At 37.1% G+C, this 11,839-nt stretch overlaps 1 protein-coding gene across 8 annotated transcripts in view; it reads left to right on the forward strand.

The window, feature by feature from the left end:
- PTPRZ1 (protein tyrosine phosphatase receptor type Z1) overlaps positions 1-7,718 on the forward strand; it is a 133,309-nt gene extending 125,591 nt beyond the window's left edge. For all 8 annotated transcript variants that reach the window (XM_071423731.1, XM_071423733.1, XM_071423735.1 and 5 more), the window contains 9 exons: positions 803-938; positions 1,893-2,039; positions 2,611-2,704; positions 2,953-3,026; positions 4,053-4,181; positions 4,898-5,044; positions 5,345-5,487; positions 6,049-6,184; positions 6,687-7,718. In XM_071423731.1, coding sequence (XP_071279832.1) covers positions 803-938; positions 1,893-2,039; positions 2,611-2,704; positions 2,953-3,026; positions 4,053-4,181; positions 4,898-5,044; positions 5,345-5,487; positions 6,049-6,184; positions 6,687-6,827 — 1,147 coding nt within the window. In that variant the 3' untranslated portion in view covers positions 6,828-7,718. The remainder of the gene's footprint in view (positions 1-802; positions 939-1,892; positions 2,040-2,610; positions 2,705-2,952; positions 3,027-4,052; positions 4,182-4,897; positions 5,045-5,344; positions 5,488-6,048; positions 6,185-6,686) is intronic.
- The last annotated feature ends 4,121 nt before the right edge of the window (positions 7,719-11,839 follow it).

Raw genomic sequence — 11,839 nt, forward strand, 5'->3', positions numbered from 1 at the left:
CCCACTGGGGACCATGCAGATCCAGCACGGTGCTGCTCTCAAGTTACATGTACAGTATACATAATGTTCCTTCATATCTTAGAGGGGAATTACGACAAAAATTGACCTCTTGACCTTGTACTTCCTACCCAGATATTTTATAAACAAGAAAGTTTTTCTATAATTTTATGATACAGCTGATTTTATACTACGTTAATCAGAGTTCATAACAGGAATGAGTTGATTAACACTTTCTTCTCCATTTCCTATTTTGAAAAATGTTTTCAAAAATTGCTTGCCATCTCAACTTTGTCTAAGGAGCACTAAGCTTTTTTCTTTTACAGATACACTCTCAAGAGTTCTGCCATTCCTGGGGGATTTCTTTGAAATCTTCTGTACTGTAGTGGGTTGCAGAATGCAACTTTTGCTTTAAAGTGGGGTTTCAACTTAGAAGAATTTGAACATATTAACTTTGCCAAAGTGCTGACATATACCACCTTATGTAGATATACTTGGCGAAGTATCCTAAGGAGTGTCAGGGCTCAAAATTGCAGACCTGCAGGAAATCCCTTAGTTCTATTTCAGCCAATAATTTAAAAATCATTTGAGAAAATGATCTTTAGGTCTATTCTTGCACAAAGAAAAGATTACTATATTGAAGATTACTAGCCTTGAACCTTTAACAGAATATATCGTATAATAAATTCATTTTGTAGAGGAAAATCTTCCGTATGCAGCTGTTTGTTGAAAAAGCTATGTGTATGGAAAAATTCTTTACATTAGTGTTTTATTTCAGGCTCAAGACCATTTTTTTGTTTTATAGTGCTGGTGTTGGAAGGACAGGCACATACATAGTGTTAGACAGCATGCTGCAGCAAATTCAGCATGAAGGGACAGTCAACATATTTGGATTCTTAAAACACATACGTACCCAAAGGAACTACTTGGTGCAGACTGAGGTAAGAATAAAATATAAATAGCATGAGACTATTACAAACCTTCTGTTTGCAGGAGGGGAGATAATGCAAACCTCTTCCTGGCACCACCAGACAGACAGAACCCAGTCACCAGGCTAGATTTTCCCTTTTGCTTCCCTTGGTTTTATAGACATTCTTCTAGGCACACTGAGAGCAGTGCATTAGAAATTACCTTTCCTTGGGCTCTTGTCTGTTTATTAAGGAGGACTCAGAAGGAAGCCTGTATAAATCATGCTTCCTACAGCAGTGCTTTCTTGGCAGGATTTGTATTTTTGTCACAGAGCTTTGTGAGGAAGCACCATTGTCAGGCATTCAGATCTTCACTGAACCTCATCAAACAGTATAGATTAGGCAATAAAATATGCTGAAAAAGCTATTTCACACAGAAAATTATATACAGGTGCTTTAAACTGAAGATTATATATAGAATATTGAAAGACCAAGAAAAAACAATAAGGGCAACAGCAGGGCATTTGAAAGTCTATTTCAGGTTTCCAGAACAGGTGGTTAGATTCCCCAGTGCCTTTCAATAGAAAAAAAAGTTAATCAACAGCTAGGGCAGTTGTTCCAAAGGATGTGAGAGAGAAAATAGAGAATAGCAGTAGGAACCAGGGGTAGGACTGGCTTGAAAATTTTCCTCAAGGCTGTGCTTGCATTTTTACCTCTATTCTGTTAACATGAGATATCACAGGTAGTGAGGATTTGGTATTAAGTCATACATATATATGTGTATGTATGTATTGCAAGTGTAATTGTCAATTGTGCTGGTAATGTGTGTACTGCCACTGCAGAGGGACAGCCTTCACTACAGAGGATCACATTTGAGAAAACCCCTGTGGAAAAATACTGAGCACATCAGAAGTGGCAGCTTAACCAGAGGAATCCAGGGGAATCTGAAAATCATGAGAGCTCAGATGTTTGGTTGTGTTTTCCTAGGAGCAGTACATCTTCATTCATGATGCATTGGTGGAAGCAATACTCAGTAAAGAAACAGAAGTCCCTGAGACTCACATTCATGCCTACGTTAATGCTCTCTTGATACCTGGACCAACAGGAAAGACCAGACTGGAGAAACAATTCAAGGTGAGCTCTCTGAGATAGTAGTGTGAAAATCTTTGGGTTTGTAAACCTGAATGACTTAAAAGTAAGTATCTCAACACAACTTTCATCAGCTTTCTCTACCTAAACTTTAACTGCTGAGCCTAAATTAAATCAAGATTAAACTTATCAAATGAATGCAGTCAATTGGGACAGAATTACTGGCCTTTAACAAGGAATCTACCAAAAAATCCACAAAAAAGAGATCATGAGAAATAGAACAGTAAGTAGATTTTGGAAAATTTAACTACATGCCTTTGCAGGTAGATCTCAAATGTAAAACAGCAGTCTAGAAAGATACCATTCTGGCAGATATGTCAGACTTCACCTTCAAAGATGTGGTTATTGATCTAGAGTTCAAGAATAATTTGAACTGCTAAGAACAGTGAAGAAAAAATATTCTGGTGACATGTTAAGTAATTTAGACAGATAACTAGATAACAAAAGTTTAGAGAGACAACAAACCTGCAATATAGGCACCCTTCTGTTTAATGCAGCTTATGAAGGAATGGCTTTTCTGCAGTTACCTGACTTTTTTTTAACTTCATTGTTTCAGTTACTGAGCCAGTCTAACACACAGCAGTGTGATTATTCAACTGCACTCAAACAGTGTAACAGAGAAAAGAACCGAACCTCATCTATCATTCCTGGTAAGCTTCTTCAAATCCTCAACAAGAACTGAAGACTTCTGCATTAGTTTGGAGCAATGTTCTGAAGAGAACATTACAGCGAAGAAGTGAATTATGAATTACACATAGAAAATCAAAATAGATGGTTGGATAGCACTTTGTCCCAATTGATGGAGCCAGTGTTATAATTACTGTGAGATGTGAGATAATGGTTATAGTATTCTAAGAGTCATTGCAACATGCTTGTGAATTCATAACTTTTTTTACAGTGGAAAGATCTAGAGTGGGTATCTCATCACTATCTGGTGAAGGCACAGACTACATCAATGCTTCCTATATTATGGTAAGTCAGTTAATATATTGGTGAAAAACAATGAACAGCTGTTTTCAGAGCTGCCATTTGGCTGATTTAGGGTGGCACAGTCCTGATTTTGAAAGCTCCTTTCTTCCATTATCACTCTGCCTGAAAGAGTTACTTCCCCCAGGAAGTACTCATCCTATTGTTACTGGCTTTAAGGTTGGTTAAATGCATTGCATTTTAACAATCTGTAGAAACAGAAATCACATCATAGTTTTAAAAACTGGTAAAGCTAAATGCTTCATGGAAAGATTTTTTGAGATGAACTAAATGTCTAAATGTGTTAAGTAACAAGTTAATTTTTAGTGACTGTATTGTGATTTATCTTCCTACCTGCTCATCTTACAGTGCTTTTGCAACTGGCATAGCCTAGGATACCATAGTTCACCAGCTTTCCATTATCTTTTTGCTCTTTGGATTTTCCTCAACTCTTTCCCCCTTCAATAGCTGAGAGGGAGGAGTAACTGCCTCCTGGACATTCAGGAAAGAGATGGCAAATCTCTGTGCTGTGGTGTGTGTACATCTTTTAGGGGCATTATTGCATAGGAACTCTCTTTTCATGGTAAGAGATTGACCTGAGATATCTGTAAAAATTAAGGAACTGCTTGGGATTTTTGCAGATCTTTCAAGAATTCTTTTATTTGATCAGGTAGTCAGCTTCTCTGGAATTATATTTATAATAATATATTATATTATTATTATATTATATATTATTATATCATATATTATATTTTTATTCTGAGTTGGCTGTTTGAGTCTCCTCTGATGTCTTTTCTCCTTTTTTTTATCAATTTTTTTTAAGTCTTAATATTTTTTCAATGTAATTGAATCTATTCTTTTCACATGGAAAATATTTAAGTGGAAGTTTTATATTTTTCTAATATTTGCAGGAAGCCAAAAAAGGAAAAAATGTACAATGCATTTTCTTGGTTCTCACTCTGTCCACTAGAAACTTCCTTTAAGCATTAATACTTGGGCAGCAATTCCAAATCTGTCTTTTTTTTTTTTTAGGGTTATTATCAAAGCAATGAATTCATTATTACTCAGCATCCCTTACTACACACTATCAAGGATTTCTGGAGAATGATATGGGACCATAATGCCCAGTTAATAGTCATGCTTCCTGATAGCCAGAATATGGTGAGTTCTGTGGCTGATTGTTATGAGTTTATGTATGAATTTTATTAGTATTACCATTTTGAAATATGCAGGATATGAGGAAATATCTTGGATTCTGCAAAAAAAAAGTTAAAATTAATTATACCAAGCTAAGTGTAAAATCCCCAAGTCATCTAGCAGAAATCTAGAAATCCTTGTCTAGGCAGATTGTGATTGGAATGAAAACATATGACAAGGAGGATTCCCTCCCTACCCATCTGACTATTTTGGTTATTCAAACTATTATAGAATTTTCTTAAAACAAAAACAAAAAAAAACTCTCTTCATTTCTACTGTCAGAGAGAGATTTCTACAGACAGAGAGAATGCTCCCATGAACTTTTTTCTGCACTTTGAGATAATCCCAAGACCACAGATACATTAGAACACAGCAGCTAAATGTATCACACGACCGTGGGCCATGCACAGCCCCTCCAAAGGCCAGGCTGTGTGTGTGGCACTATGCAGCACTGCAGGTTCATTGCTATGTAGGCCCACAGGGTACATTGAGACTACAGAGGTGTTTTAAACCATCACTTTGCCATTGTTATCCCACTTAAAATTTGACTTGTCAATTTAAATCTAGCTGGCTGGATTTAATATATATATGACACATTATTTATTATGTTGGATTTTGTATTTTAAGAGCTTAACATTATTTATTTTTATGACTCCAATTTTGGTTTTCTTTTCCTGGAGGCTGAAGATGAATTTGTGTACTGGCCAAACAAAGATGAGCCTATAAACTGTGAGAGTTTCAAAGTCACTATGATTGCTGAAGAACACAAGTGTCTGTCTAACGAGGAGAAGCTCATAATCCAAGACTTTATTTTAGAAGCTACACAGGTAACACTGTTATAAACATATAACTCAGGACTTGATTTTTTAAAGGTAATGCCCACATTTTTTACATTTTCAATGCTAAATTACTGATAAAATATCCATGCCCTAGAAACAAGCATGGAGGGAGTAATGTCTATAAGGCAATATGATCACATGGCAAACAGGGGGGTCCACAGCAGTGGGGTTCTGCCTCTGGAGGCTGAAGCTGGAACAAGGCAAAGGAAAAGAATAAAGAAAGTCAATTTTTACAAAATTGATTTATGGGGTTTTTTGTTTGTTTTTTTTTTTTTTTTAATCATTTAGGATGACTATGTACTTGAAGTGAGGCATTTTCAGTGTCCAAAATGGCCAAATCCTGACAGTCCCATTAGTAAAACTTTTGAACTGATCAGCATCATCAAAGAGGAAGCTTCCAACCGTGATGGGCCCATGATTGTACATGATGAGTAAGAACTGCACTTTTCTGTTTGCTTTGATGTTTTCCTGTAGAACCATCCTTTTACTGCCTGAAAGCAGCTGAAACAAGGCAGAAAGTCTGCACTGAACAGTAGTGGTGATGCTTCTGTTTCAGCTGCATCAACAAGAGAAACATTTTTATTTTATCATACTTCATTTCAGTTTTATCATTTTGATAGTCTGATGGTTATCAGGTAGGTCACTAGAGGGGAAGTCAGTTAAGATTTCATTGTCTTTTACTGAAAGAATTAAATGTTTAGATGAGGCACCATTCTCCAGCTGTTCACTAATGGGAAAAAATAACAAAATGTTGAGACACTGAAGGACCCAAAGCATTTGGTTATTAGAGGGTTGAAGAGAAATAACTCTAAGAAGTTGTAGCCAGGTGCTGTGAAAGATTTTTTAAGCTAGTGCTGGGCAGACCTGTTTCAGATATTGTAAATACCACATGACAGAGATTCATCTTACCATTTTGCCCCAGAATTTTTATTTTTTCCAGCTGTAAAACCTGATAGATTTTCTAGAGTTTTGTTTTGTTTTACTTTACAAAGGCATGGAGGGGTGACAGCAGGCACTTTCTGTGCATTAACAACTCTGATGCATCAACTGGAAAATGAGAATTCAGTGGATGTTTACCATGTAGCAAAGATGATAAATCTGATGAGGCCTGGAATCTTTACAGACATTGTAAGTAATAAGTAAAATGTGCACTTTTTTTCCCTATGTGTGACATTAGATCTTAGGGCAACATTACTGAACAATTTTGCATCTTAGTTTCTGCATGAATTAATCAAAACTGTCTTCCAGAGGTGCTGTAGAAAAAGAAATCTCCCTGGAAAGAATTCAGATGACAAAAAATTGAGAAAAAAAGCCAACAGACAAATAGTAACTCTAATCCTGTCCCCAAATTTGCGATTGACTTCAACAAGGATTTGAGTCAGCATATAGTATTTCTTTTAGAATACAGTTTTCTTCTCTACCTTTACTGTGCTACCTATTGCTGTGCTTTACATTGTGTACAGGGGGAGCCATTAGTCAGAAAATAATAAAGCTGCTGAGTAACACAAAAAATTCTGGAGCACAGTACATTCACAGTCTGACACATCAGCTGTTAATTAATTTTGAGCAACAGTGCCACAGAATAACCATTTCTGCCAACATCCTGAGTGTACCCTCTTTTCTCCTCCAGGAACAGTACCAGTTTCTGTACAAAGCCATTCTCAGCCTTGTCAGCACAAGACAAGAAGAAAACCCTTCAGCATCTATGGACAGTAATGGCTCAGCTTTACCTGATGGAAATGCAGCTGAAAGTTTAGAATCCTTAGTTTAATTAGCACATCAAATCAAACATACACATCACTGCACCACACCAATCACACCTGGAGTTTACCATTATTATTTTCAGTTTTATACTTTGGGTGGGGAAAATCTGTCCAGTCACTATATATATAACCAGACCCCAACAGTTGCTCAAACCAAGTCATTTCTGTTATCTACAACTTTACTGTGGAACTTTTATCATTAACAATGTGTGCCTTTTCTTGAAAGATTTCTTGTAATACATTGTTACATTTGGGCTAACTTGATTGACTTTTACAGTGTTTCTAATAATTGAATTGTGGTATGTTTTTTCAGTATTAGGTTTTTTGATTTATCTGGCTTTACTTTTAACTTAAAATTACCATATTTATAGATGTTAGGGAATCCTCAATTACAAACATGTCATGGGTTTAGTATTTGGTTTATTCGCTGTATTTATAACAATTTACATTTGCTAGAAATGCAACTTTTAATATAGTAGAATGTAAATAAGATACTGTTCTACATAACATTCAACATTTTAAGACTTCAATTAGACATTTAGAATAGTAATCTGATACTTACTGTAAATACTGCTACTTCTGTAGTTATCCATGGACCAAATTTATATTTATAATTGTAGATTTTTATATTTTACTACAGAGTCAGTTTTCTAGTTCTGTGTAATTGCCTTGTTAAAATGATGTAGTCACTATGTTTTTACTTTAACAAAGTCTTCTGATATATAATTGTGCATCTTAAGCAATTTACCTTCATATAGCTGCATGTGATTTTAACTTTTTGTGGGAACTAGAAATCATATGTTTTGAAATGAAAACTTTTTATGAGACTAACACTGTACTTGGCATTGTTAAATTGTTTTTACCCTGGTATTGCAAAAATAAATATAAATATTCCAGTCTGTGCTTAGTAGTCTTCCACGCAGAGTAAACAGTCTGCACTGTCATACAGGAGAGCTTTTACTTACAAGGACCTAAGGCTGATCTGCAACAGCTGCTCTTCCTATGGAATCCACGAGTTCAGGAGACATTTATAGGAAACTTTTATGTTTTTTTAATCTCTGCTCCTACCCATACCTACAGTGTCCACATTATCTCCTTTTTTAGCCTTTCCTCCCACATCTCCCAGTCGGTAAATGGGCTGTCCCAGGTGTCCCAGTCTCCTCTGCTGGCCCCTCCCAAGACTCCTCTGTGCTGCCTTGGCTTCTGATCATTCATTCCGCTGCTGAGCCCTTTGCTGCCTCCTTTGGCAAGGCCACAGCCAAACTTTGGGAGCAATAAAGCAAGCAGTCTCTGCAAGAACAAAACCAAAATGTTTCAAATTGACCTCAATCAATTTCTGTAACCTTCAGAACTGGCCAGAAAAGATACTGATTGTACTGAAGGCTGTGCCACCGAGGGGCCGGAGGAGCCTGGAGTAAAATGTTCATTTAAGATTAACGTGGGTAGCAAGACCAACTATTTTCTCGCTTTCTATAGTATATATATATAGAAATATTGAAAGCAGAAATACTGTTCTGGAGTAGAATGCACAGAAAATAATGGACCCTATCTGAGAAGAAAACGAAGCATGACAAAAGACAGGCCTGATGTGAGATGTTAGTTGACTGATTCCTAGAGGAGGCATGTGTAAGGGAGTTATGCCAGCAGATAGATCTAGACCCCCTCAGCAGTGTGGGATTGAGGATAGGTGGAGCTGGAACAAAGCCAAAATAAATTTAGATTTAGAGGAATCGAAACAGCAGAACCTTTAGAGAATCTTCATACTATTGATACATGAAATGAGCATGAAAGTCCTAGACAAGGAGACAGACTGGCACAGAATGTCAATATAGCTAGCAGTGAAGGAGATATTTCTGTGCTCTTACCCTGTTTTTTACAAGAAAAATAATCATATAGGCAAAACAATGTATCAATAAATCATAGGGATGGTGTAAGGTTGGAAGGGACTACTGAAGGTCATCTAAACATAGGGGGGTTTTATAAAACTGTGTTAAAATATTAGTGTGCTTGAATTCTCTTTTACCTTTGACCACTTCTCTTTATAGCCACAGCAGTGCAGTCCCAGAGGTTATGGAGTGTTGAATCCATGTGACCCAGGACCCTGGAGGTTTCCCTTTCCCCATCCAGCAGAGCTGCATGCAGGATGATTGCCCTGTCAGCCCCATGGCCCTGGGCAGGTCCAGCCAGGGAATGTGCAGTGCACATGTTCCACACAGGGAGACACACGTGCATACACACACAGGATGGTAGAAATAGGATTCATGGCACAGAGAATAGGACCAGGATTTAAGAAGGGGCAGGACAGAGGGCCATGGTCAGACACAGGGCATGAATGGGTGAAGGTACTGGCCAGCAGCCAGCACATACACATGCAAGCACCTTTTACCCCTCTTCTCTCCTTGTTCCTGTGCCTATTACTTCCCTGTTCTCCTTAGTGCCTCTGTTTCTCCAGCCTTGTCTATCTCTTTTCAGGTAAAAAAGGTTCTTCCCTAATTATTTTCATGGGTCTTAGCTTTGCTACCCCATACCCAAATATGAAACCTCAGATGCTGCTGCTTAGATCATCTCAGCCACAATGGTGTTATCAGGTTCCCTGGTACTTCTTAACTCACAAGCTTTTCTTTCCCATCTTCTGGAAAACTGGCTTGTTGCCTCACATATCAAATAACAAGCATGAAGTTACCTTCTGCTAATGTATTTACAGTTTCATATAGTTGTATATTAAAAGTAGTTTTTGGCCAATTAATTGTTATATTTTTTCAAGCATCTGTGGACCAAAAGCAAAAAAGGAATCCTCCTTTCTAAAATCCCAACTTGACATAACTGTTCATTTCAACCTAAATTTTTTGCATACATTTTAAAATTGTAATCCAAGGAATCAGCTGTCATTCAAAGTTTCTTTCAGAGATGTTTGTAATCACATTCATCATCTTAGCCTGCTGACAAGTTATTTAAAACATAAGTGCTTAGCATAATCTCTTTACTCACACATATTGGTTCTGATCTAGAAAAAAAATAAGAATCATAAAAAAATCTTCTATAATCTTCAACTGTGATGGATTATAGATTTTAATAAATGCGTGTCAGTTCCTCTCTCAGACAAAGGCCATATTCTAATTAATTTTTTTCTTATAATCCAAGCCACAGACTCAAAAGACATATATAGCCTGCCTATTCAAACTGGGTCAAGTGTGGAGAAGATGTTATGTATCTCTGGCAAAAAGTAAGATATTAATAAACAACATCAGGTTAAGCTTTTTTCTTTACAAAAGCTGTAAGTCCAATGTGTGACAGGGAAAACTTGATTAGTGATCTTCCTCCTAAGAATCATAGAAGAGTTGAGAGTTTAATAAAAAGAAAACAAGTAATTTACTATCACACCAACTTTTTAGTGATTGTGGAGATTTAATACCTATGGAAAAGCTTTGCAAGGATCAGCAGTAAGTGGTGAACAGAAGACATAAAAACTCATTACTATCAGTAAAACAACAAATCAGATAAAGAATTCATAAATTGTTGGACTTCAAAACAAAAAACAAAAATTTGTTAGCAATGTTTTATCACAATGCTTTGCTAGCTTTACAATTCTTTGCTACATCCTAGGATAATGTGAGTAATTTCAGACTGGTTGAAATTCTCTGTGGTAAATGCTTACTTCAAGATAAGTTTAGCAAAGTTAAACTCCTTTTTCTCTCATTCTGAAGCATAAACAAAGCACAGCTGGGGAGGAGAGGAGCAATATTGTCTTGTTGGGATTAAAAACAGAAACAAAGGCCCCACTGCTCCCCTAGCTCTGAGGTATCATAGGTTACAGCCTTAGTTTTCACTACTTCCCTGCAGCAAGGCCCATGTCTGGCCATCCACTTCCCACAGGTTTGTGTTTTGCTGGATTAGGGTTTCAAAGGGACAAGAAGGAAGAGAAGTGTCTCTTACATTATTTGGCCACATCATGTCTGACTCCCCTCCTTTTCAAATTGCATTCTTTCTTTTTGAAACCAAAACAAGTCAGAGGGGGAAAAACCCCTCTTATGGAATGGAATTCTTATGGCTTATGGAATTAGTTTCTTTGTTTCTGGAAAGTCACAACCTGTACACAGTAGTTTAGTAGGAATATATTTGAGATGGTCTGATTTGCCTTGATAAATTTTGCTAGACAGTCACAGCTAAATTTTTCGCTCTTTCTCTGTCTTCTTAGTTTTCCAGCCCAATCACGACCACTAGAGCCCATTTTTTCCCTCCCATAAAAAGCTATTTTGCTATGAGCTTACACCCTTTTCCAGCAATGTCACTTTTGTACTCCAGTCCCTCCAAGGGATAGAATTCTCACCTGTAGGAAAATCTGGGGCTGAGAGAGTGTGAAACACAGAGGCAAAGAAGCCAGTGTGAGAGTAATGGGGCTCAAGCACCTCCATCTCAAAAAGAAACTGTGATTTTACATGTCATGAAGATCTGGCATTAGCACAAATTCCAAAATGAAAAAATGAGAGACACACAGTGAAACAATCTGTTCCTTGAAGCCTGATGTGAACAAAGAGTCTAAAATTGCCTTTCAGCACAGACAGTGATAGCAGAAGCAATGTGTTCAGCTGAGCAAGGTCCTCAAGCTGAGACAGGCTGTGAGACACCAAGGTTCCATGCTTTGCTGGGGCACAGGGAGGTATCTCACATCTACTGTTCTGTAGCTACCACTTCAGTAGCTGCCCTTGTGCTCAGGATCAAAACATGCTGGAAAAAAAAGATTTCTTTGGATTATAGCTGAAAATTATCTAGATACAGATACACATATATATATATATGTGTGTGTGTGTATGTATGTATGTATATATGTATATGAATATATAGATAGGCATGTTTAAACAATCCTTGAAGAGTCTTCTCCTGTGAGTCTAGCAAGAGGTATGCAGAGGTATTTCATGCACATAGAGAAGTCCATGTGTAGGCATCCTTTCAATGTAACCATCTATGTGAAAAACAAAATCCCATTCCCATCCTATTATTAGACTGTAAAGGTGACATGACA

This window comes from Agelaius tricolor, unplaced genomic scaffold (genome assembly GCF_023055355.1).
Source record: "Agelaius tricolor isolate 1412-34295 unplaced genomic scaffold, bAgeTri1.0.p SCAF_3, whole genome shotgun sequence".
Lineage (NCBI taxonomy): Eukaryota > Metazoa > Chordata > Aves > Passeriformes > Icteridae > Agelaius > Agelaius tricolor.